Here is a 27,975-nt window from a genome sequence, read left to right as displayed (position 1 = left end):
ATATGACTCTGGAGATGGCAGACCCTTGAGGAACACCACAAGTGAGAGCCATAGCCACGGAAAAGGAAAGGAGAAAAAGAAAAAAAGAGAGAATTTAGTGATGGTCAGCGGGAAAGCAGAGAACCAGGCCAGTGCCCAAGAGCCCTGCGCCGGCCAGCTGGCCCAGAAGGACACCATGATCGCTGGTATCAAAGGCGGCCGACAGGTCCAACAAAATCAGAGCACTGACGACACCCTGGTCATGAGTCCGCGCCAGGTCGTCCATGACAGAGACTAAGACACACTCAGTCCCATGGCCTGGACGGAACCCCGACTGAGGGGTGAAAAAAAGAATAGTCCTCAAGAAATGTGGTGATTTAAGGACAGGCCAAAGAATCAAGACGTATGAGAGGTAGGAGAGGGAGATAGGTCAAAAATTGGAAGGGACCAGTGGATCCAGCAAAGGCTTCTTGATCCAAACTTGTGATGAGCAGGCTGAGTTCAAGTTAGAGGCGAGCACTGAAGGCGTAAGGTACCCGTCCATCCTTAAGCAATTGGATTTTCACTCCAACAAGATGAAATTGGCTGTGAATATCACATATTAATACTCCCATGAAATTTAAGAATGGAGCTCATTCATGGTAGACAAGAGCATTGGCAGGTAATTTACTCAACTGGCAACACTGATTGAAGTCTGTACCAAGAGGCAAAGAAATCAAAAGGAAAAGGTAGAAAAGTAGACAATAGATGAAAGGAAACTTTAAACAACAAAATGTTATCTACAAAGAAAGGAGACATATCTTTAAAGAAATTTGACAGGACCGACTGAAGGGCTATAGCATTCGGCCCTAAACGATATAAGAATGCACAAATGAACCTTTCCATCTGATATTGATTTGTGAGACATTTTAGATGAAAAGTCAAGTTTCTTGTCCTTGTTATGGAGGGAGGTACACATTGTGAATCTGTAAATATTTACGTATAGGTTATGTTAGTAGTTTTTAATACTAAGTTAGTCAGCACTGGAGTGGTCTAACAGCACCAAGGCTCATCAGAAACGTTCCATACTGTGCACCGGCCGGGGTAAATGAGAACCCAGCTATATGTTAGATACAGACCCCCTCTTACTGAAGTAAAACCTTAATACTCCATGAAAAACCTCTGAACAGGTACATTCTAGCTACAATCATGAAATACGTGGTCTTTAATGGATGAACGCCCACGGTTTTATCATTTCCAGGACCTGAAAAGGAGTTTGGTTTTTAAAATGAAAAGTAATTGTCACCAGGTCTGCTGAATCAAGGCAGTAGACAATGCAAATATTCACTAACTCAAAGCCATACACTGTCAATCTTGCACAGACTTTGCTACCGTAATTTCAGCTTCTCTGTCCTGGTCAGATCAAAAGTATCTGCTTATTCCAAGAACTATTCACAAAAATGTATTTTCCACTCAGGTTCCTTTTCCTATACGTTTAAGGACATATTGAAAATGAAACAACTGCTGCAACACAGATCACACACGAGTGAAGCCTGCCTTTGCACGATCTCTCAATTTTTACAATCTTATTAAAAAGTAGTTGGTACTTGCAGAGTTTGTCAAAATTGGCATAACCACCTTTTTAGTTGCAGTTGAATCTGTATTAGCCCAAGAAGCAGGAGTAAATAACAGCCTCTGATATGGATTTAAGGCAGCTAGTGTTTTCGATCTGCAGGCATAACTTAACAACAATATTGATATGGGGGTGGATACACCCTGGAATGAATCATTTTGGTCTCAGAGTTATCAGAGCAGTCCAGCTGACATATGTCTGCTGAGAGGTGGTTCTCCTACTCTGTAACCTGAAAGGGACCTCTCACCAGACATAAAAGCACATGCATCCATGCACCCATTCAGAATAAAAGCACAGATATTGTACATAGCATTGGCAAACACTTCCATCAGTATCCATGTTTCTTTATTTCATGAAGATGCATCACTATTAGCATGGAAAGTGCTGGAGTAATGGGACCTGGAAGGCTGGAAACATCTGACTGTACCACAGATATTGGTAAATATAATAACTAAAGTTGACTGGCCATGAAACTGCCACAAACAAGATCAATTAGCACCTGAGAAACAGCAGATTATAGAGTGTCAGTTTCCTTTCAAATATTCCCAATCGTTAGAAATCTCAACATTTTATGTAACAGGCAGAAGTCCAGGTGTCTCTAAATTATATCCAAGGGATGTTACAATAGTGCTTGTAGAGAAAGTCAAGGATTTGATAGCTGTCCATCTGAGAGAAGGATCTGTCCATCTCAGCATGGCAAGGAAAAGGAGTCATTTGTTCTTGCCCAGAGTCCTCTGCTTCTCTGCATGCTCCACCGTCTTCTCTTCTACGGCAAGGCCTTTCCTTTTCCGCACTGCGTTCATGTACTTGCGTGCTTGGTTCTCAGAGTCGGCTTTTTCTCCAAAGTGCAAGTATTCCTCTTCCGTCGTTGGCACCCAAAAGGGATCACTGGGAATCACCTTTCAAAAGAAAACAATATGAAGAAATTGTCAGCAAACGGCTATGGTATCAATGCATTTTAACCAAGACAATAATCTAAGGGAGCGCAGTGTCATCCTACAGCATATGCTTAGCTTCATTGTATCAGAGTTTGCATATATGCCACTGTGAACCTGGTATTGGCTGAGAGACATTGGGCAATCTGTCATCCATTAAGACCACTGTCTCCCTGTATCACTGAATTACCAGTTTTACTGTTCTTAGACACTTACCTTTAACCATGTCTGCTACTCCAGTTGCTCTGGTGAGCATTGTGTGAAGCACAGCAGGAAACTACTTTTACTCATAATGTGTTTAAAGACCCTAAACATTACCATAAATTGGATCTTATTTTCATATGTCTCAACTAAATGACAGTGCTATTGCGAACTGCAAAAATAAACAATGTTGTACGTGGTTCATTTCTTCGAATAATTCTTGTAGAGATTGAATGTCAGTAATTATACACACAGTACAATACAAATATATATATATACAAATATACATTTCTCGCAACAGAGGCAGGCGAGTGGAGCTACGGTGCGTAGCGCCCATTTTGTGACAAAAACACTTTTAAAAGTGTTTGGATCCCCTACGAGCCTCAGCCACCATTTCCTGGACTCTCCCCCTCCAACCCGCCTCCCATCCCGCCCACTTACAGTGATTGGATCCCCCTCATCTCACAACCAGCCCTCCCAGGGCAGCCCTCTGCCAAGAAGCCCCTGCGGCTAAGGGCCCCAAGGAAAAGGCCGGCTCCAATAGAGGCGGCTCCAGAAAGTGTCTGCAGGTGTCAGCAGGAGAAGCCAATGAAGGCAGCAGCTAACAGACACCAACAAAACTGTAAGTGTGGCATGGGTGAGGTGTAGAGAAATACCTCTACACTAGAAAGCCCCTGCCACTCCACCTTATCTTCCCATATCATAGACTGCCATAGACTCATCCCGTGTACACTTAAAAATGGTCTCCACCAGTCAGATTTCAACAAAGACAGAGTTCACATGTTACCTACACTACATCCTAACACACTAGCCAATGTTAACAAGTGTCACACCTATAGGGAATTGTAGACGCTGGCATGCGTCACATCTAGATAGGTTTGTAAATGTTGGCATCTGCCTACCCGGATGGAATTAGGAAGGCTCAGCATACACCACACCTGCTAGAACTCCTACTGAAATGTTAGAAATGTGAATGCTGGCATGTGCCACACTTAGTCAAAATTCCTAGCTTTGCCTCACATCCAGATGGGATTATAAGTATCAACAAGTAGCATACTTAGACTAGAACTGTAAATGTTAACATGTGCCACACTTAGCATTGAGAACATTAGCCTGCACCGTATCTAGACAGGATTGTGAATGCTAGCATGTACAAACACTTAGAATAGAGTAGATCAGCAAGTGCTACACTTAGACAGAACTGTGAATGCTTGCATGTTAAATGTCACATAACCCACTAACTAACTTAAACTCAAACTTTCTGCATACTTAAAAAACTCACACAACCATCTCTCGCACAACCAGCTGCACGAACTTCACCACACTGCAACAACACATAAGCCGCACCAACACCACACGCGGACTGACACCGATCCAATACTCGCACCCAAGCTCAGCACCCGGTGTCTACCGAGTTGAGGCTGGCAACAGTACACCACTCCTCTCACTATCCTACTCCCTCTTTACCTTACTAACCCATCCAGCCTTCTCGTTTACAGATCCGCCAGAGCGCCTGTGGACCAATTCCGTTGGTGACGGTGCGCTATACAAGTACCATTAACATAACATAACATATAAATAACATGGCCTGCGGTAGCAGCCATGTAGTTATGGTTAAGTTGCTAAACCCATAGGAAGAGCACTTTTTGAGCGGCTTATAACTGTGCTCCCCCTGGACGAATCCTCACCAAACTCTACATGGCCCACTCTGAATCTCTTTGCAAAGTTTGGTGAGGTTTGGTCCAGGGGAGGCAAAGTTATAGTGGGAGTCCCAAAATTTCATTTTTTTACATAGACTAAATGGAGAAAACATTTTGCTCACACCTACAGCCCAAACCGCTGGACGGAATTTCACCAAATTTGTGGCAGGAGCGGCGGCTTTGTCCTGAAAGCGTGCTTTTGTAAATTTGGTGAAAATCCATACAGTACTTTATTTTTTAAATGACCAAAAAGTGGGTCTCAAAAATTGTGATATCTGTGTCCGCTTCACAGACACACTTCCCTGTTCATTCCGCAGACAGGACACCGATTGGCTTAGAGGGCAACGTGGTGTCCGCGGACACCGGACGCGCCCGCTGATTGGATGGTGAAAAGAGTGAAGTGCATCAGATTTTTGGAAACGCCTGCCATCTTGGATTCGCGGACAGCAGCCGCTGTCTGCGGACATCGCGGTAAAAACATATTAAAAAACACAAGATTGCACTTGTCAAATTTATCAAATAATCTCTGGGCAGGTGAGGAGTGATGAGGATGGGATATGGCTAAAAGAAGCAAAAAAAAGGTGTTTTTCTGCCACGAAGGGCCGCGAACATTTCGGATGTTCACAAACAGTCCTGGGAAGTTCCTCAATGAAACCGCATGAGATTCAGCAATTATATTCCCGACCTGATTCCAAATGTGTTTGCAACGTTTGGTGGGATTCTGTCAAGAGGGGGCAAAATTAGAGGGGGGTCTCAAAATAATGTAAAGGCTTATAAATGAGGTGCCATTTGACGAATGTACACTTAATTTGGCAAACTGATAATAGAACTAGATAATGTTTTTATGAAGTTTGGTGGGATTTTGTCAAGGGGGGCAAAATTAGAGGGGGGGTCCCAAAATATTGTAAAGGCTTATAAATGTGGGGCCATTTGACAAATCTACACCAAGGTTTGCAAAAAGATTATGGATCTAGATATAAATGTTTTTGTAAAGTCTGAATGGATTTTGTTTTTTGACAAGTGTCATAATGTAGGTGCAAAAAATAGTGATTTACCTTTGGTGACTGAGGTGTAGCCTGTGGCCATGGGCAGTGGCCAGATTGTCTGGGTCATGAAATAAGGTCATGATCCGGACAATCAGGCTACTGGCCATGACCACGAGGGACAACACATGGGGTTAAAGTGGCCATGTCCACCTGGGACTGGCTTTGTGGTAAAGTTATTCGAAATTGAGGGAAGAAATATTTGCTTGTGGTAATATGGTCATAGGGTTCTCTATTCGCCTTCTGCAGGTTGCCATGGAAAGCGAAGAGGGGCCCTGTACTGAACCCCGCCTTCCCTTTCCATGGTGGCCATCTAGGAAAAGGATTTTCCTTCCTACACCGGGATGCAGCGTCCCGGTGTAGGAAGAAAAATCCTTTTATTAGCACCCCGGGTTCCCACTTTGGGAACCTATGATGCTAATGGCCTTCATCCCCCATTTCAGGGGCTGGAATGGGGGGATAATGGCCCAGAGACCTCGTTATCCACCCTTGCTTCTTTGATATCCTGGATGTTAGTCTTAGCAGTGCACGGTGGTGGTGCGAGTTATCGTTGCTTAGTTTACCATAACTGGTGAATTTCAGGGGTTTTTCGGTTTTACTTGGAACCATAACGTCCCCATAACAAAGTTTTTTCACTGAATTTCATAGGTTTTTAGTAGCACAACTTAACCATAACGTCCCTTTAAGAACGTTTTTTCATTGTATATATTAGTACAATGTAGAAAATGCCTGACATGTTTCATCCCACACTTAGTAAAGATGCATATTCATAGGAATTCTTCAGGGGAAAACTGGTGCGTGCAAGCAATCACGCCAACACTTTTTGGAAATGTACATCCGTTAAAACCAATTAATTTGATACTTCAAAATCTTTTTCATTGGTTTCAGGCACAAACATCAGTGTAGTTAGTCTTCAACAGATGCCTCTCCAAGCCGTATATTTCTATATCTCTCTGCACAGTTTCGGGCTTACAACTTGCCCGCCGACATCATTGTGTCCAAATAACCATAATCTATTGCCTGATGTGCACTCACAGCAGCCGTCCTATAACCGTTATTAATACCAGCGTGTTATACAACTTCTTTCTTTGAAGGTTGACCAGCTCGCGTTGAAGGAGACACAGCGATCATGGTTATTTGGATACAAAGATGTCGCTGTGCAAGTTGGATTCCAACCAATTCAGTAGTTCTTCGAATTTATGGCAAGGTTTCTACAAACCAGTTTCCCGGGCGACTATGTCACCAAGGCCAGGCAAAGAAACAGGATTTTGTGGTTGCTGTGCAAATTACTTATCACGTTAAAGGCTTCCAACTCGTGGAACAGGCTATATGACATGGCCCTGTATTCGATCCAAAATAATGAGTCATTCCTATGCCAAGCACGTTTCAGCGGGATATCACCTAATACCTGGCCGTTTACAATCTGCATGCCCCCAACTCTCCCAAACTCCCTCCACTTCAACCCTTGATGAATTTGTCACATCTCATAATTGTTAAGGTGGCCCAACATATCGGGTGTCATGATGCCTGCCCCCGGAAGACCAGACCAGGCCCAGCAGCCCCGGAAACACTTGGAGCATGCCCAAAAGCCCCAGTTAGGGGCTGTTTGGGTGCAGTCCTGGCGCCTATGGCGCGAGGCTCATAAAGATAAAGTCAGGCTCATTATTGATAACTTACCTGAAGCAGACCATGCTGCATACTCACCTGAGACAGACCATGCTGCATGAAGACTCAAGCCAAATGAGGCTTAGGAGGGACTATTTTACTGAAGGGACTATTTTGTTACTTGGGTGGAGCTGTGGAAGAATACTTACCTGGAACTTCTTCCAAGGCTATTTAAACCACGCCCGGACAGCCACACGTGCTTTGCGTTATTCTGCTTGCTGCAGCGTAACGCTCACCGTGTTTTCAGCAGCTCCAGTCTTCAGCCACGCCCGCTTCAGTTTTGGGACTCCTGAAACAAGAAGAAAAGAAGTATAAAGGTTAGAACAGGAGTTTTAACTTTAATCCTTACCTGAATCCTGATCCATCTCGCCACGGAGCTGAAAGACAGAAGTCTTTGAAGCATCGCTTCGCATTCCTACGGCGCCGCGCTGAACTCACCTGCTTGGCGGTACTTCAGCATTCCATCACGCTCTCTCCATCTCGCGGCCGCCCTCCGACACCTAAGGAGACAAAGACAGCAAGGTGAGCAAGGGGACTCTCTAAGGCTATACAAGCTACCCCCAAGGACTTACCTGATTTACCACGGGGGGTACTCACCTCATCTCGGGTCGGCGCAGTCAACTCTGCTTCATTGCCGTACCCCGGTCCCTAGGGGGAAAACCACAATAGACTTACCTGAATCTTACCAATTGCCATTTGGAAATCTTCGAGTGGATTAATCGGCAACCTGCAACGAATCGGACAGAGTGAAGATCAGACATTTGAACTCTTATGAACAATTGGACTTTAGAGTCAATACTGGAACTCACCAATTCCTCTACGCAAGTGAAGTAACTGATCATCAACGCGCCCCTGCGGTCAACGCAGGATGGAGAGCTCATCCTTCCAAACCATCAGGTGAGACAAAGGAGGGGACATCAAGAATGGTCTGTGGGAAGACAACGGGAGTGGGGAAGGTGGGTTGACACTCAATTCCACGGGTGGTTAATTCCCCTCCTTTGCAGAAGAATATTCCTGCGAGCCAGACGAACTAGGCTGAGTGGGCCAGTCCAGTCAGTCATCTCGGCGCTACACGTCACGCTGGTGGAAACAACAGCGGCCCAGTTCCGGACGACGCCCCCGTGGGAACCAGGTGAGCGTAACATCGGGTATGTTATGTTATGTTAGCGAAACTTGTATAGCGCACACTCGCCCGAAGGCATCATGGCTCTGGGGTGCTCTGAACAGTTTAATCAGTGAAAGAGGAGAAAAAAAGGGAAGTAGCTAAAAGAGAAGAGTCTTCAATTTTCGTCGGAAAGAAAGATGGTCAACCACCTTCCGTAACTCGAAGGGGAGTTAATTTCACGTCCAGGTTGCTACAACAGAAAAGGTGCGAACCCCTGTGCGTGTGCGCCTAAACTGAGGGGTAGCTATCAGGAGAGCGGAGTATAAGCGAAGAGTACGGGCCAGGACATAATGCACAAACTTTGCTTGCAAGTACTCAGCTCCTGCGCCGTAGAAGGCACGATTAACTATACACATTGATTTAAATTTCACACGGGCTGCCACAGGGAGCTAGTGAAGTTGCCTCAACAGGGGGACATATGTGCACCAAATGGCGGACGTAGGACCACTCTTGTAGCAGCGTTTTGAAGGAGTTGCAGCCGCCTAAGTAAGTACAAGGGTTGACCCAAGTAGAGTGAGCTACAATATTCACTTCCACTTAGAATCAGAGCAGCTTCCACAGGTGCCTGAGACGCAGGGGGGATGTAAGGAAGGACCTTCTTCAAGACCTGAAGTTTGAAATGACCGGTCTTACACACTGCGGCTACTTGATCTTCCATCGTAAGGGAAGCAGAGAGTTTTATCCCCAGATTTCTTATGGATGAGACTGGGGTGGGGAGAGGACCCAAGAAAGTGGGCCAGAAGTCATTTGTCCAAAACATGCAGAAGCTGAAAGACGGTAAGAATTCAGGTCTCCCACCAGAATAACTTCAAACCCTAGACATTCCATTTTGTATGCTTCAATAATGCCATCCAAGGCCCCCAAGAAAATAATCAATTAATTGTGCGTCTGGTGCCTGTATATGTTTACTACCAGGATGTGTTTTTGGACAGAATTGATCTTGAGCTCTAAATCTACAGCTAACACTCCCCTGATATTGTGCGAGCTAATGCACCCTTTCAGACCAATGCCTTGCTTGATTGCTATACATAAGCCACCCGATGGTCTGCGCCAATTCGTTCTTATGGCTCCCTGAGAAAAAACATGGTGTCCATCCCCCCCAACAATATTCCCATTGCGCAAGTCTCCTGTAAGAATACTATTGAGTATTTCTTAAGGATTTCCAATAGTACAGAATCTCATGTTAATCTCCCAAAACCCCTAACATTCCATGATGCCAAAAGGAGACCTTGTGCACTAGGGTTCCTTAATGGTTCCGCCTTTGCATCATGGCGAGGCCTAATAGTCCTGCCTTCTAGCCCAGGGGAGAGCGTTCTTCCCCAGTCATTATAGGGTGTCTCCTATTTTAGGTCGTAAGTACCAGCCATCGTCTTTCCTTTCCGGGAGTGATCTTCTGTCGACTAAGGCAAGGAGCCCCTCCACCCCCCTCAATTTGACAAGTAAACCCGCACTGCAGGGGCCCCTAGGCTCCTGAACATGAGTGGGCGGGCAAGGTCTGATCTCAAAGCCCATTGTTTTAACCAATTCCGCCGTCTTTAAAATCAAATACACAACCTTTGAAAGTACATTTATCACGGCAGTGTCAAATCTAGTCCCATCCTGGAATTTCACCTGGTCAATGTCCTTAGTGGAGATCAGGGACAGCGCCAGGATTTTGTTAAGTACCGCAAGAATGTTTGTGCGGTTCAGAACCAGACCTGGACACAGTCTTGTTAAGTTTGATTTATATAAACATAATCAAGTAAGGTATATTTTTGTATTGTTGAACTGTGTTCATAGTTACGGACATTCAATCCCTACAAGAATTAGTCAAGGAGGTATTTTTTTGCCTTAGATAGAGTGTGTTCAGGGGTGACCTCTCCCGAATATTCCCCGATTGTCTCTTGGTGTTTATATATGTACGTGGTTCATCAACATGTCTCAATCAATAAAAAACAGAAATTGCCATATGAAGACTGTACTTCTACTGCGTCAAATACTGGGACACTGTTACTCCGATAATGCCTTCAGATTATTACGAAACGTGACTAATCCAAATACTTTTAGACTTTATTTGCTACAAAATCAAAATGATTTACCAATCAGACATTTGCCTCGCATAATAGTGAGTGCATATTCACAAAGCACATGACCTCCAGGCGTGTGTGTGAATTAGTGGGACTTTTATGCTCTGCAAAAGTGCTGTAGTTGGAGAGCTAAGCAAACTCAAGCCACCTTTAGCAGCAGAAAATGCACCCTGCTGCCTACAAAAAGGTCAGGCCGAAAATCCAGACTACCACGCTGCGCATTTGAAAAGCCCAATGGGGTACACAATTCAGCTCAGTGGTGTGCAGGTCATCATCTTGTCAACAGAATTTCCAACAAGGCTGAAGGATTGTAATACTGCCCAATCAGGAAGGCTGAACATTTCGATAATTAAGAGCATGCAGAGGTTTCAGCCAATCACACAGCCAGTAAATTCTACGTGCCCCGATTGGCTTGAAAGCCATTTGCTCGAGCCAGAAGGTGGGCAGAATTATTTGGCAATCGGATGTAAGAAAGCAGATGTTAGTGATGCATTAATGAACATGGATACTTCCACATCTTCTATGTACCGACTGTAAAACCTTAATACAAATAGAAAAACGGTATTTCAACAAACATATATTTAACAAACCAATCAGTAAAATGGAACATTTGAGAATAGAAAAAAGTAATGTTTGACTTCCAATTATCAGTTTAAAATACGAACAGTTGTTTGGCAAATAAAATATGAAAAAATAATGTGCAAGAATGTAAATTAAGGAAATCATTTTGCGCGTAGTCTGCTGTGAATTGCATCTTACCACATTGAACTACAAGCTCTTGATCTACCTTTACAGGGAACATAATAACCCACAGTCCATCCCCATTCCAACCAAATGAAAGCATTTTCTTCCATGCTAGACTAGATCCGGTAGTCTACTAGACAATCACACAGCCGTGCACCCCACTAGCTCGGGACACAGGTCTGGATGGAGGGATGTGGGCAATAAGAAGGAAAATGTGACATGCCATACGAGCGGCACACGCTTGCTGCTGAGCCTCCAGTCGTTTTCCTGGCAGAAGAGATGCGCTATCAACATTGGTGCCTGGATACCATCCCAGTGGCATGGTTCATGCCACATGGGTCCAATCTTTGCAAACACGCAATAGGCTGAGTCCAACTCCTTAGGCACCTGTTTATTTCTGAAACGTATCCCACTTGGTGTATACTAATCAGACACACCTGCCAATGTGCACACAAATCAACCCACCACCAACTACGATTTCACAAAAGCAATATTTTTTAAATGCCAGGATCAGGGAAACTAATCCTCATCACTTGTGATTGTAATATCTTGCTAAGTTGGTTGCTTCTATGGCTTTCACGCTCCAAAAGGGTGGCGGACATGGGCAGCAATGGGTCACCAGCCTGAGACATGGTAGGCCCGAGCGAAGCCAGGGCCTCAGTGAGGGCCTAAGCGACGGCTGGGGGCCGTCACTATCCATGTTTGCAACCCACAGGGGCATGAAAGCCATTTGCACCCCGCTTGCACAGCCAATCTCCGGAGGAGGAAAAGAAAATGGAAAAAAAGATGCCCGCCGCCATAGGGAAAAGAAATAATGTCCCTTTTCTAGGTCTATGGTGGCGGCTGGAGTGGCGGACTGGAGCCCAAAGATCCGGTCCGACAGGTAAATGTGGAGGGAGAGGGGTTAATTCTGGTTTTGAGGAGGGTAAGCGGAGGGTGTTGTGGGGTGGGGACGCAACAGGGAGAGGGGCTCCCTGCTGCCTCCCAACATAAAAAATAAAAAAACACAAAGTCGCCACACGGGAAGGGCCCTTGGTTGGCTGGGAAGAATGTACATATTCTTGGCCGCCGTTCCAGCAACCTGATCGGCCAATGGTCCTTCACCAGGTGCAAATACTGGACACACTTCGGCCATAGGGTGTGTAGTACCAAGTAAGGAATAGGCACAGAAAAGAGGGATAGACCAACGCAGCTGCAGACAAATGTTTGGGGGCGGCACACATGCTTAGGCAACAGAAAATCCATAGCCCGAGCTTAGGAAAAGATAGAGTACACAGGCCCCGGAGGGAGACAAGACACAGGCTTGGGAGGGTGCGGGGGGCATGGGCACAGGATCGGTCTCACAGCAAACAGGCTCACTAGGCGACAGCGCACAGCGTTCTCTGAAACACTTGTGTATGGGCGCGATACAAATAAAATATCATATTAAGTTGAGGGGAGAGTGCACAGGCTCAGGTGGGGTACATGGCACTCGAGTAGTGGGGGATAGCACACAGCCTCAGGTGGGGAACAGCACACAGGGTCTGGCAAAAGTATGCAAGCTTGCAACAGCTCCGGTAGTTTCCTGGAAAGACAAAAGTTCCATGGGCATGAGGTGAAAACAGAATGAGATCAGTTTCAGGCGGGAGGACAGTTCAAAACCCATGGGGCAGTCCTTTGGTAACCGTTCCATGACAGTTCCAGCAGCTGCTGCACTTTTTAACAGGGAAAAAGCCTTAGCCTTCGGGAACGTTCTTTCTGGTGGACACAGGGTTCCCCACAGATTCCTCTTCGTCCTCACACCTGCCCCGCTAATGGTTGCTTTAAATACATTTTTGATAGAGAATTGCGAGTGACCAAAATAAGCGTATTGTCACTGTTCTGCCGTCCTTGCAGTACCAGTTTAGAAAATGAAAGACACATACAGGCATGCTGACCTCACCGTCATGGCACGAGGCCGAGATGAACGGGTCGAGGGCTGAGCCAATGGGTGCCATCAAGCGGCTGGAAAAGGTTATCCGGTGCCGACGGTATATTTCAAAAGATGGGAGGAGTATGTCCATTAGAAGGAAAACATTGTAATGAAGACAGCAAAAGAGAAATTGTTGGAATCCAGGCGGTGGAGATTGGAAGGCAACATTATGGGAGCCCTTTGACTTGAAATGAGTCCAGCTAGGGTCAATAAAGGTCAACAGCAAAAAGGAGGGTTCGGACAGAGTCCCTCCTAGACTGTGGGTTCTCTCCCTTACACATCTTTCTACATTTCATCTGTTTCTTTTACTTCACTCTTCTTCTCGACTACCTCTAGATTTCAATCTTTCCCCACAAAAGAGGTAGTGTCAGGGGGCATGTCTAGAACATCCGTCACACCTTGATCCACATGATCTCAGGCTACTGTGCCCAATTTGCCATGTCCCAACTATCATCTCCCTGCCCTTTATCTCCAGATTGCCCCAACGCAGGATTCCCAAGAGAAGTATGAAGCCCAAGGGTGTATGAATATATGGATGCATGTACTTCCACTCTATTTCAGTAGAGGGATGGGGGGAGAGGGGTGAAAGACCAGACATCTCAGCATGGAGCCAGAGGTAGAGCATGAACCCACATCTATGCCCTCTTCAGCAACCCAGAGTGCTGCACACGTGTTACCTTTGTCCTACAATACGGCTCCCGTTGTAAAGTGTATTTTACATGAAAAGGACATGCAATAAGGCATGACCATAGACATGTAAAGCATGCTGCACAACACTGTCTGGGCAGGATAAAAAAAGAAAATTAATTGAGCACTGGCAAAGCCACCAGTTATGGCTGTGCTAAAGGGAATTCCTACAGTAGCGCAGGTCACCTCCCAGGTCGCGGTCAGAGACCAGAGTGGTGCCTGGCATGGCCAATAAAGCCAAATCTTATTAAAGGCTGAATACCCTTTCGGATATTACCTCACTCACACGGCCAGAGTGGTGCCTGGCATGGCCAATAAAGCCAAATCTTATTAAAGGCTGAATGCCCTTTCGGATATTACCTCACTCACACGGTCAGAGGCCAGAGTGGTGCCTGGCATGGCCAATAAAGCCAAATCTTATTAAAGGCTGAATACCCTTTCGGATATTACCTCACTCACACGGTCAGAGACCAGAGTGGTGCCTGGCATGGCCAATAAAGCCAAATCTTATTAAAGGCTGAATACCCTTTCGGATATTACCTCACTCACACGGTCAGAGACCAGAGTGGTGCCTGGCATGGCCAATAAAGCCAAATCTTATTAAAGGCTGAATACCCTTTCGGATATTACCTCACTCACACGGTCAGAGACCAGAGTGGTGCCTGGCATGGCCAATAAAGCCAAATCTTATTAAAGGCTGAATACCCTTTCGGATATTACCTCACTCACACGGTCAGAGACCAGAGTGGTGCCTGGCATGGCCAATAAAGCCAAATCTTATTAAAGGCTGAATACCCTTTCGGATATTACCTCACTCACACGGTCAGAGGCCAGAGTGGTGCCTGGCATGGCCAATAAAGCCAAATCTTATTAAAGGCTGAATACCCTTTCGGATATTACCTCACTCACACGGTCAGAGGCCAGAGTGGTGCCTGGCATGGCCAATAAAGCCAAATCTTATTAAAGGCTGAATACCCTTTCGGATATTACCTCACTCACACGGTCAGAGGCCGACCACAAATATTTATACACAAAGGAGCAGGTGGAACAAATTAAATTTCACAGATTCACTGATCTATATCGATAGGGTGGTGCAGTACCCGCCTGTACCTTATTGTCCTGAAAAAATAGACCAAGTACATAGAACATAGACACAATTCTAGAAATTATTATCAATGTTACAAAAAGATAAAGCAATTCAGAAACATGTTCTGAATGAACATGACCCAAAATAAAACACATGGTAGATATAAAATGAATCTATTCACTAACGTAACAAACACTAGACCATATTTAACAGTTGAATATACACATATGCCTTTGACACCCAGTACACTCTCCAGGTGTTATAGTTCCAAACATATATATCCCGACATGTTTCAGTTCTTCTTTGATACCACTGCACAAACTTTCTTCAGGGGAAACACGATTATCTTGGTTACCACCATGCAATCCAGAGCCACATTTAGGATTCCAGATTCAACCAGGGGGTTATCTCCAAATCTGATATTCGTAGTGCTGGTGTCCAAGTCCACTACAAATAGCTGCAAACTTCATAAATCAAGTCTGATTTTTCATTATTTCAAATGCTATTTAATAGCAACCGGTCCAAAGCAACTAGTAGACAACGTCTGGTGCACAGGACTCAAGAAGTAATCCAAACCGCTGATTTGCGATTCCACACCGCTGGCAAATTTTACACTCAATGAGGCTCTTATTAGCAGGCCGGAGTGCGGCTACACCAATCCAAGTAAGTTTTTTCTTTTTTTTTTTAATACATTCTTGCAGATTTGACAGTTCTCTCGAACGTGGTCGGAGGGCAGACAGTAAATGCACACTCTATCTGGGCCCTTGAGGAACACATTTGTCATTTTACATTTTTTACAGCCCTTGACTAATGACTTATCCGTGTACAGACCTTTCCTCTTTTACTTTGTGAATCACGCGGCCTTCAAATGTGTGAGGTAGGGCTCAGCAGCTGAGCTTTTAAAAGCAAAAAGGTGATTAAATATTTCAGTGCAAAACAGGTATGCAAGAAGCCAATTCTCATGGGCACGACATGGAGTAAGAAGTTGATGGACTCTAAAGGTGGACTCAGACCCCACCCACCTCATTGCTGAAGGCAGATGGGAAACTTATTGTAGTTTTGGTTTTTATTTAGATTGTATAAATATATCGAGGATTCTAACGGGGGAAGTACTCAACGCATTGGGAATGTTTGAAAGATGCAAAGCTTGAGAATGGTATCTTTTCCTTTCAGTGAAGGAATACTTTGTCCAATTTTTAGGCTGATAAGTACCTATATCCTTCTAGAGCAGCCATGTTACTGAAGGAAAGACTATTCACACATTTAAAAGCCTAACTGTAAGTAGTTAGGCGTTACAAAGAGACAACGTTTTAGCTTCTTTGAGAAGCATCTGTGTTTGGAAACAAAGTTTAAAACGTTCTTCAGTAAAAAGAAAATACTGAAAGGTGCCCAGAAGTGCGATCTAATGAATGAATGGAGTAATTACTTTGAGGATTTATTAACACTTTAAAAGTGTCACAATAATACAAAGAACACATGTGCAGAACACGAGAAGCATGGGCCCATGCAAACATCAAGCAATAGTGAACATGTATGCAGACAAACAAACAATTCCCACTGACACATCAAAAAGGCTTTCTGAAAAAGGTGCAAGCTGCCACACACACACACACACGCACACACACACACACACACACACACACTGGCGGGTAAACACATCAGGGCGGGAGCTAAACTGAACAAGTCTGCTAGGAGGGGGCTGGGCTGGGTTCAGCTTTAGGTAAAGATAATCAGTTGACACATAGATCCACAATAGTCCATGAAAAATCCAACATATAGGCCCGAGATTATCATCCGACTCACTAACCAAGAGCCAAGTTGCCTGGGGATTAGAGAAGAGTTTGGCGTGCATGCCAATAGTGAGCTCGGCTAAGCTTCCACTGGTCCTGTGCCAACATAAACAAAGGAATGGTCCACATTTACTTCAATTAAAAACAATTACAGAAATATCCAGCAATCCCACGCAAACTCCCAACTGTTGGCACAAGCGAGACAGGTAAAAGGCTCTCATGAAAATCGGATCTTAAACACACTTATGAATCTTTGGATCTTTACTTACAAATGAGACACTGATATTCCCAAATAAGCAGCAGTCCAACTGGTCAGTGTCATGAGTGAGCTCTCTTCTGTATGACCCTCTTTCTATATGGATAGTGCCTTCTCGGCCCAACTACTGATTTTATGAAGTGGCTGAAAAACATCTGCATGGCAAAAACAGCGAAGCATCCAACACAACTGTACTAAGGAAGGAAAAGGATTAAATAGGGTAGAATAAAGTGTGCCTTGAAAACTAGCTTCAAGCATTGTGCTGGGATAAGACGGCAAACGCAACGCGTTATCTGCTTCTACGTTGCATGAGCAATACAACATATCTTTTGAAAGGACATAAAAAGCTTTCAGCTGAGAATTAAATAACACGATTGAGAGGTCTGGTGGGTAGCTTTAAAATAGAGACCTGCCAGGACTTTCATTATCTTCTCTGGGGACTCCCAAACCCAAAGTTCAATGGCTATTATCTGGCTACGGTGACCTCCAGTCCCGAAGTGTAATGTTTTACAAGGCAGTTCCAATGTTTTCTAAGAAGTGCACCTTCAAATTCCAGTAGGCCATTGTTCTATAGTAGTGAGCCGGAGCTTGAGTCAAGGCAGCAATGATCTTCACTAGTGTGAGATGACGTTGTTCGAAGATGCAGATAAGCAGCTCGAAGTTCGTTGAATGCCAAAAGCATTGCTGTGGGTCGTGTGTCATCTCGAAGGGCATCAAGCAAGGCTGTAGCAGCTGACGATGACTCAAGGTGGTGAAAAAGGTTTCCCGCTCCCCTTGGACATCTGTTGCTGCGAGTCTCAAATTCAGAGGCTCCAGGACACGTTAACTCCTGCTGCTGCATTCCAACTCAAGGGAGCTTGGCTGGCATCTTCAGAGGTCCCTTCACCTCCAGTGCAGCCCCACTGTTCCCTGAGGATGATTAGGGGACAGAGCTCTCCCTGCCTTGGATGGCTTCTGTCTTCACCTTCTTGGTAGCAGATGTTTGGGATGGACTGTATCCCCAAGAATGGTCCAGATTCATTCTTATTGTGGCGGTTCAGAGATCAATCAATCAAGGAATGAGGGGTGCCCATCTCCTTTTAAAGGCAAATTGACACTGGGGATTGTTCATAAGCAAGCATACTGGATTGCGTTGTATCCCTGCTGTTGTAACAAGTGCCCTTTGCTTATGACATCCCATCCAGAGTACCTTGCTTGCAGGAAATGGAGGGGAAAGGATAAGGAAGAGAATCCTAACCAAAGCAAAATGGTGGGGACCCTTCTCCAGGCCTACCCCTACCCCTGCTTTCCTTGCCTGGTAACTTCAAAAGGATTCCAGTGAGGGTAGCTTTGCTATGTCAGTGTTGCCTATGAAGCATCGTCCCCAGTAGACCTCCTGGGGAGGTTTCTATGCCCTGGGGGAAAAGTGTAGTCTTCCTGCTGGAGAATGCAATGCAGCATCCTGGCTATTGTTCTACATGGAGGCAGCCAGTCTGCCTAGACACCAACATACATCATCCCCGTCATAAGTAAGCCCTGCTCAGAGAGCGGACACAGGCATGATATCACATTGATGTGACTGAATAGTTGAATTGAATAGAATATTAACCGACATGGCTTATATTTAAATATTTGCTTGCCAACAGACTGTCTAAGGCATACAATTGTCACAATTTATATTATAGTTGCATCCATTTAAAATACTGCCTCTACCTGCAGAGACTTTGTGCCCCACAAGCTGTCAGGAATGCACAGGTGACCTTTGAACCTGCTCTGTGCCATTGCAGTTCTGGTGCTGTAGATATCAGTAGACTGGTTACAGCAAGGCACATGTGTCCATTATAATTTTAGAATGGAGCATTTTGAAAGGTGGCTCTGATTAGCAGATCTCCCTTTCAGAAGCAGAATTACTGCATCATTGTAGGTTAATAACCAAAAAGCTTAGACAGGTGGCATTCTGTCACAACCCTCCCATACGCTGTAAGGAAACCACAATCACCCGTGAGCAAACACAGGAATGAGGCTGAAGGGCGAGTTCCTTTATAATGCCATTGAGTGACTTGCAAAATCCCTTTTAAGTGCAGAAGGGGGTACTTTATTACTTGTATTATATGCCCACAGACAGTTAATAGCTGGCCTCTTGCTTAATGTAATATAAGAGATCTTCCGGTTGCAAATACATATACATAATATAGAATCTATTTGCATAAAAAAATGTGCAGCTTGAAATGTGTTGTAAAAAATAGTTTAAGCAGTTTAATAAAAATACATCTAAAATGTTTTTGTGCTTTCAAAGAAGTATTTGCACCCGCGGCAGGGCGCTCAGTCAATCAGGTGGTTGGAACAGTGGGAGAGAATACACTGTGTACTGCCTGCTGTTTCTAGCCACCCAAAGCCCTTCCCGGGTGGTGCCATCTCGACTGCGGGAAGGAAACAGGGAGCCTCTCCACTTACCTGCTAAATCAGAGCTTTGAGCTCCGGTGCCAGAGCTCTTCCAGTCCGTGGCCACCATAGACATGGAAAAGGGACTAAGCCTCTTCATATGGCGGTGGACACCTTTTTTTTTTCTTTTCGGGAGAATAGGTTCACGCAAAACACTAAAAAGAAAAAAAGAAATTCAACCATTCACACCGTGAACCCTGGGGTGCGACTGGCTATGCCCCCCTTTTTGGGAGGCGGATATGGCCAGTAACTGCCCACAGCTCACGCTGAGTCCCTCGCTTCGCTAGGGTCAGGCTAGGCTCTGGCTGGCGGGGAGTTACTGGCCATGAGGGGGAGAGGGGTGGTGCTTGCCATAAAAACATGATGATAGATTCATGCTCGCAGGGAATGACAGACTACAACAACCAGTTCTTCAGCCATTGACGGCTGTAAGGTGTCACAGAAAGCTATTAAGTTTGTCACATCTTTAATTAAGTGCTGCAATTACAGTTGGAATTCTGCTGCTGGCTCAAGCAGCAGGCGTTGGGATGTCACTACTGAACCGTAATAACTGACCACAGGCAGAAGTGATGCCATCATTTTATTACAGGTGTTTAGTGAGGTCACAATCAGCTTGTAATATAGCAATCACAGTACTTCGGGGTGTGTACAGAGCCAGTAATGGCCCGTTAGCCTGATCCTAGGAAGTAGGCCAGCTATGCTCCCTGAAGAAGCGGTGATAGCTATTCGAGACCGGGGCTGTGTTAAGGGCGAACATTTTAATTCTTGTTTCACGGGAGAGCCCAATTTCTGTGGAAAAATACCAAAACAAATGGCTGCCATAGCAATATGAAAGTGACTAAATACCTTTTCTATTGCTATGGCGGCTCGGGAAAGAGCGGTGCTGTCGAAGAAGTAGCAGGCAAGTGGGTTTGGTGGGACTGTGGGATAGGCAGGACACAGATGGTGACGGGGGGGGGCACACAAAAAAAATCGTACCACTGGGGAAGGCACTCGAGTGGCTGGTGAAACACGGCGGGACATTGGCAGTTTTTGCCTGCTTTTCTAGCCACCTTATTGGCTCACTGCCCTTGCCCAGATTCGAATAACAGCATTATTTGCAGGTGTTTATATGGGAATTCCAAGTTTCTACGTACTGTAAAATAATATTTTTTGAGAAGATGAACGTCTCCCTGCGTAGATTGGCTTTAAAGAGTTCTGAGGAGTGTACCGCTAAGTGCTCGGTACCACAAGCGTACCCTACACTATCTTGCAGTGACTTGGATTGGGAAAACGAGAAGTAGTCCGGAAGCATATCGAGATGTCGGATAGTTAACTGGATGTCGTCCATTGTACTGTGAATATTCTTGTGCTGAAGCATGACATGCTTTGAGACTCAAGGGCATTGGGACCCATCAAGATGGTTTGCAAGTGCCAAAGATGCTCTAAGTTGGCACAGTGGTACCGTGCACAGAGAGAAGCATCTCCAATCATGAATTGGAGCACCACCTTAAAATGTATTCGGAAAAAGTACAAGAGTAATATGTTGGTGAAAGTATCTTTAACAGATCTCAGTCTCTGCCATGCACCATGGAGTGCAAATATGGTCAACGTTTTTGGGTTAGTTATGTACTAGAAATGTAAAATGTTCCTGCTGACTACCTATTCCGCAATGGATAATAAAAATCACACCGTGGGTACAGAATCAATTTTAAGATCACTTACGGGCAAGAATTCCTCTGTTGTAAGCATACTCTTGCGGAGGAGCGATTTTTGTTTCTCTTGTTAATCGGGTCCTGAATCTGCTTCTTTATGTTAAAATCTCCTTATGAAATAGGTAATGTGCTTATTCAAAGGGTGTTTGGTTTCTTGGCTGAGTGGTCTGAGACTTCTGGGTTCCTCCACTAAACAGCTGGCGGGATTTACGATGGGAATTGGCACCATTGACAATGCCTTCCACCCGGCAGTTCCCACAGGAAGACAGATGCTGCAGAGAGTGAGGGGCTGCGGGGGAGACCTTGTACGGCTGCCATATTGATTTTAATTGCCATCTGACACAGTTGATTATCTATACCTGTGGGGAAATTGGCCCTATTCAGAGTAAGCTTGTCATACTGACACGTCTGTGAGAATCCACCTGTGAACATCCTCGGAGGTTTAACACACTCCTTAGTCTTCTACAGGGGTGCATAGTGACCAGCTTATCACTGAACCCTATTCCGACGGATCTTTACACACGGCTGTTAAAGATGTGTTCCTTTACAGCTAGGGTTAGTATTTCTGTCTTTTTTTGTATTTAGTTTGAATTTATTAAGTGCTTTACGCCAAAGCACTGTACATATCACAACACAGTACAATTAAAGGGATACAATGACAAAATTAACCAAAATGAAACTAGAGCAAATGAGCTTTGAAGGCAGAGCGAAAAAGAGGGTATGAAGAAATAGAGCAAAGAGAAAGCGGGAGCGGGTTCCAGTGGAAGGGAGCTAGTAAGGGAAATGAGCAAAAGCGGGACTGGGCACAGGCTGGACAAGGAACATTTAAGAGAAAAAAGAGAAAAGGAGAGAAGACTATGGGGGTGGGAGTAAACGGAAACCGGAAAAGAGAGATAAGGGGAAGCAAGATTATAAAGACATTTAAAGACCATACAAAGAAAGTTAAACCTAAGACAGGAGTGAAAGGCTAACCAGCAAAGAGAGGACAGAGCAGGAGAGATTGAAACACAAGAGGAGAGATAACAGAGAAGTTAAAGATAAGCATTGAATATGGACTTGAGAGGACTACAAAGAGAAATGTGGAGGCCAACAAGGAGGCAAGAGCAATACAAGAGGCAGGAACAAATAAGAGAGGAAATTAATAACTTAAGGTAAGAAAAGTAAGGAAGGGCCTTGCATTAAGGAAGTTAAAAAGGTGGGCCAGCAAGAACGAGAGAGTAAAGAGATGTGAACAGAAAAAGAAAGGGAAGACTCTAGGTGCACGCCAAGATTGTGAGCAGAAGAAGAGATAGGATGAAGAAAAGGGGGGAAAATAGATGCACGACGTAGGGGAGGGGGAATAGAAGAAGCAGGAAAGAAAGGGACTACGGTCCTTGAAGAATTAAGAACCAGATAGTGATCAGCTATCCAAGATTTGTTGGCCAGGGGACATGAGGTTAGAGTGGAGTGAATGGTGGGAGAAAAAGAAGAAAAGGATAGAAAAAGTTGGATGTCGTCAGCAAAGAGGTGGTGAGACAACCCAAAGGAGGAGATAATTGAGGCAAGAACGGAAGCCTGAAGGGAAAAAAGGAAGGAACCCAAGACTGATCCTTGCGGCACACCATGGTGGAGGAGTGAAGTGGCAGAAGATTTACGAAACCAAGAGACAGAGTAAGTGCGATTAGACAGATAAGATTTGAACTAGAGAAGGACAGAGCCAGGAAACCCATGAGAAAAGAAAGAAGCAAAAAATGTCGACAGAGTTGAAAACAGCAGATAAATCAAGAAGAATTAAAAGAGAAGAGTGCTTCAAATAAAATGCGTAAAGAAGCGAGTCACAGTCAGAGAGAAACTGTGGCGTGATGAAAGCGGAAACCAGATTGAAAGCGAGGAAGAATAGAATTAGAATACATAAAAGGAGAAGCTTGAGAATAGACAAGACGCTCCAAAAGCTTGGCGACATAGGGAAGAAGAGATATTGGCTGAAAGTTAGAAGGAAGGGTAGGGTCGAGAGAAGGCTTTATTAGGATAGGAAGAATAAGGGTGTGTTTGAATGATGTGGCAAAGGTAGAAGAGAGAAAGGAGATGTCAAAAAGAGAAATGAGATAAGGCAGTAGGGAACAATAGACCTCAGGTATAATGGGCAGAAGTGGGGTGAGTCCTAGACAAGAGGAGCTCAGTATCAGAGATAGAGAATGGGAGAAAAGAAAGAGGACATGAGAGTGGATTGAGAAGAAATAGGGGCATTAGTAGTGGGGGAAGGAACAATGTCAGAGACGAAGGGTGACCTTGGAGGTAAAGGTAGTGGCAGGATCAGTGTCCAAGAGGGAAGAGATCAGCGTAAGGTTAGGAGGAGGAGAAAGTATGTGAGACAAGGTTTGGAAGAGATGGTAAGGATGAGGTGAGTAAGAGTTAAGAAGGTCAGAATATGAGGAATGCTTGGCAACGAGAAGGGCAACATCATTAGAGGAATGAAAAGAAGACAGAGATGAGTCAGAGTCTGAGCATAAACTATGCCAACAACACTAAGCGTTGAAGAAGAATCCGTTGCATCAAGCGAAGTTGCAACGTAATCCAAGGTTGTGAAGGTTTGTAAGTAGGTGAGAAAAAAGAGGCCGGGTAAAAAGTATTAAGAGTAGAGGAAAGAGAAAATTAGAGAAGAAGCAGCATCGTCGGCAGAAAGAGATGCAAAAGTGGGGTGAAAAGGAAGACAAGAGAAATGAGCGACTGTCGAAAGCACACAGATTGCGGCATTAGTAATAATGGTGAAGAGAAAGCAGGAAACAAAGGCGGAGGGCAAGGGGGAGGAATTTTATAGAAAATAAGATGACGGTCAGAAGAGTAGACATGCAAAGCAGGAACAGAGAAGGTCATTAAGGAGGAAGCGAAGATAAGGTCAAGCTCTTTCCTCTCAGATCGACCCTTCCAGGTCCAACTTGGGTCCTTCCTTTCATCTATCTTCCTCTCGATCTGTGGTGTCCCCCACGGATCTAACCTCTAGCCCTGGCTTTTCAACCAATACCTGGCAACTCTCGCCCACTGCATTGCCATTTTCTGTTCAAATTCCCAGTGCTACGCTGACGACACTCAACTCATTTTCAGGCTGCCCTCTGCCACCTCCTCTCCCTCTCTCATTGCCTAACTGCCATTCAAGATTGTTGTGCCGCCAATGATCTTTGTCTGAATGCCAGCAAGACGGAGATCCTGCTCATCGGCACACCTTCACCATCCTTTACCCTCACTCTCTGGCCGGCCTCCCTTGGCCCTTCTCCTACCCCCACCTGCGGGGCTAATAACCTCGGGGTCATCTTTGACACCAACCTTTCCTTCACCGCCCACATCTCTGAGGTCTCTAAAAAGTCAAATTTCCGACTGCACCTCCTCAGAGGTACTCTGCCTTTCCTCTCCTTCCCCCAGAAGCTCATGGTATCACAAGCTCTGGTTCTCTCTAGCTTGGACTATTGTAACAGCCTACCTGCCTCTACTCTCCGCCCTCTGCAACTAATCCAGAACAGGACTGCTAGACTTGTCCTTGGCCTCAAGCCCTGGGATCGTATCTCTTCAGCTCTGAAATCTCTCCACTGGCTCCCAGTGGATGCAAGGATTAAATTCAAAACCCTCTGCATTGTCCACAAGGCTTTCTGGGGTCTGGGTCCAAAATACCTTCAGCTATCCCTCCGCAAATATCTCCCCTCTCGAGCTCTTCACTCCTCTACCTCCAACTCAGTCAGGGTCAGTCGTTTTTCTAAGAAACGAGCTGGAGGTAGATCTCTGTATTCAGCTGGGGCCTCCCTCTGGAACAGCCTCCCTGCCACTCTAAAACTTGAGGAGAACCATCTCCGGTTCCGGAAGCACCTCAAGACCTTCCTCTTTTCTTCTGCCTTCGCTCCCCCTCTCCCCTGCTGATCTGTTCTCTCTTGGCACTGTGCACCTGGCCACCCTCTGTCTTTTGGGCCCAGGTACCTTCTCATCCTGCCACCCTCCCGCACTGCCTCCGGGCCACCCCTTGCACTGGGGTCTGTATCTGTACCGATACAGCCCCCCTTTTTCTTCCTGCACTTATCAGACCTACGCTGTCTGCTGCCTTAAACCTAGCACTTGCAAATTGCTGGCTGCATTACCACTGATTGTTGCCTTTATTATTTATTTATTGTTATTTATCTGTTTCTCCTCTGCTTCGCACTTTTCACCTCTTCCCCCTTCCATGCACTTTTCTCCTCCCCCCTCACCCATGCACTTGCGCATTCTCAATGTCACTGGGCCTAGTAAGATGGCTGTTTTGTTCTCCCCTGTTCCACTCCCCTGCCTTGTCGTGCTCTGAAACACTTGGGTACGAGCGCGATAGAAATAAAATATCAATCAAAACCAGAGACATTGGAGGGAGGGGAAGAAATGGGGGAAAGGTAGTTAAAGTCAATGATGGAGAGTAAAGGAACAGAAGGGATGATTAGAAGAACATTGTAGGTTGAAATCTCCCAGAGGCACTAGGGGACTGGAAGAAGGAAGAAAGACAGAAAGGAGGGGATCAAGGTCATCACAAAATGAACCAATAAGGCCAGGGGTGTGGTAAACCAGAAGAAAGGCCAGAGGGTAAGGTTTCAGAAAGGAGGTGTAGAGATATTCAAAGGAAGGAAAGACAGGAAGAGGGAGAAGAGCGGGGTCAAAAGTAAAAGATGATCGGAACAGAAAACCACCCGAGCCCTGCGTCTCGAAGGGAAGGGGTATGCAGAAAAGAGTAGATGGGGGTAGACAGCGAAGCAACGGTAGCAGTGTTATAAGGGGGAATCCAAATTACAGAAATGAAGTTTGAATCGTAGAAAGGTGACGAGAGCTGAATGAGACTTGTTACAGAGGGAGCATGCGTTCCATAAGGCAAGGTTGATTGATGGGGGAAGGTCAGAACAAGGGGGGGGGGGGGGAATACACAAGGTTTGAGAGTTTCTGAGTGGCAGAGTGAGAAGTGGGAGGATGAAAGTAATAGAAGGGATAGAAAAAGAAATAGGAATATGTGAGAACAGAATAACTGAGGCAGGAGGGTGTGTTAACAAATAGACAATCAGCGAGTGAAAGGGCTAGGAATGCTGAGAATGACGGAAGTGGGAAAAGCTTGGGCCGCTGGGCCAATGAGAGGCGGTAGTAAGAGGAGAAGAGGAACATTGTATAGGCAAACGCACTACACTGGAGAGATGGTAAGAAGCGGCTAGCTGCAGACAGCGTCACACTGACTTTGCAGGGCTTAGTGATGTCTGCATCCACCACTGACTGTATTCGCATGACACTGCCTCACTAGCCATGATCAGGTGAGGCCCCCAGTAGCAGGTATATATTTTGGGTGAATACTGTAAAACATAGTATATACATATTAATATAGTAACTACTAAATTAGTGGCATGTTCCTACTTAAAGAGAACTGCAATAAACAACATTATTAGGGTTATTATTATCAGGGTCTTTATTGAATGCGGACCTAGCTTTGGGAAGTAACAGGGCGCTTGTGTATAGGCGCGTTATAAATGCCATATCATATCATAGGGGGTGGGGGTAAGAATAAGTTACGGAGCAGAGAAACAAGGGTGTGGGGATCTAACAGGGGAGGGAGGGCAATAGTTAGCAATGGATCTACAAGTAACCAGGGAAGGAGACAGCGGGGAGTAGCCCACCAAGTCTCCGGTATGGTGTGGAGTGGACGCTGTATGGACCTAGGTGCCAGGAGGAGCCATTCCTTGATGAGGAGCGTCTTGAGCTCCTTCCTGAACTGTAGAAGCAAGGGGGAGAGTTGGATGTTGATGGGGAAGAGGTTCCAGAGTCTTGGGGCATAGACAGAAAAGGCCCGTCTTCGGTTTTTTGCATTCTTGCACCGGTAGAGTTCAAGTCTCCACATGTCCCTACTTCTGGTGGATAGTAGGCCTCCGGAGATGCAGAGTTTCTCAGTGACCTAACTTGGGGACTTCAGGGTGACAGTCTTGTAGTTGATGCAGTTGCATTTAAAGATACAGGCTTGCAGCAGGAGCTAATGAAGACCGACGAGGGACGGGTGATGTGGTCAAATTTGCAGAGTCCTTTGATGAGCTGCTGCAGCATCCAAGACAAATTTCAGGGGAGCCAGTGTAGTTTGCTGGAAGGCTTTCCAAAAGAGCATTACCAACATCTAGGTGGGAGAGGGCCAAGGCTTGAACAGCAGATCTGAAGTTGTTTTCTTAGATAAAGGGTTTGATTTTTCACAAGAGATAACGTTGGTACCAAGCTATGTGAGTCTTCCTTGCTATGTCCTGTTGAAGGAAAGGTGTCTGTCGATGTTGAACCCAAGGGACTTGGTGCAGGTGGCCACTGGGGTGTGAAGCCCTTGAAGTGCATAGCAGAGAGCCAGGTCTGGATGTCCGGGTGTTCAGTGTTGTTGGTCAGCAGTAGAAATTCAGTCTTGCAGGGGTTGAGCTTCAGGTAAGCACTGGACATCCACAACTGGATCACTGAGAGGCAGGCCTTGAGCCTGTGGATGTCTTTGATGGAGAATATCTTGAGGTATAGCTGCACGTCATCTGTGTATTGGTGGATGTGGATGTTGTATGGAGCAAGGAATCCAAGCGACTCTGTAAAGATTGAAGATCACAAGGGAGAGGATGGATCCTTGCGGGACTCCACAGGGTGGAGTTGGTGATCTGGAGGGATCCATTTGTACAAACTTGTGGTGATTAGCAAGGTACGATTTGAACCAGTCGAGGACCATCTCGCTGATCCCCATGTGGCGATGTAGATTGTCAGTAAGTGTCTGTACTCTACTGTGTCAAATTCTGCTGAGAGGTCAAGGAGAACTAGGAGGCAAGGATGGCCATCATCAAGGATTTCAAAGGCATCGCCTATCACCACGATGGTAGCCATTTATGTGCTGAATCTGGGTCTAAAGCCATATTGGTAGGACTGAAGGATGCTGTTGGCTTCGATGTGTTAGAGGAGTTGCATGGCTACTGCTTTCTCAAGGTTCTCACCTATGAAGGGACAATTG

At 45.4% G+C, this 27,975-nt stretch overlaps 1 protein-coding gene across 3 annotated transcripts in view; it reads right to left on the bottom strand.

Moving 5' to 3' along the window:
- Positions 1-1,919: 1,919 nt before the first annotated feature.
- The window catches only part of EFL1 (elongation factor like GTPase 1), a 904,242-nt gene continuing 878,186 nt past the window's right edge, over positions 1,920-27,975 (bottom strand). For all 3 annotated transcript variants that reach the window (XM_069625004.1, XM_069625006.1, XM_069625005.1), the window contains one exon: positions 1,920-2,490. In XM_069625004.1, the coding sequence (XP_069481105.1) occupies positions 2,302-2,490 (189 nt within the window). In that variant the 3' untranslated portion in view covers positions 1,920-2,301. The remainder of the gene's footprint in view (positions 2,491-27,975) is intronic.

This window comes from Ambystoma mexicanum, chromosome 11 (genome assembly GCF_040938575.1).
Source record: "Ambystoma mexicanum isolate Mex_15411 chromosome 11, UKY_AmexF1_1, whole genome shotgun sequence".
In the NCBI taxonomy this organism is placed as follows: Eukaryota; Metazoa; Chordata; class Amphibia; order Caudata; family Ambystomatidae; genus Ambystoma; species Ambystoma mexicanum.
Note: the sequence above shows the minus strand (reverse complement) of the source record. Positions and strands in the feature narration are given on the sequence as shown.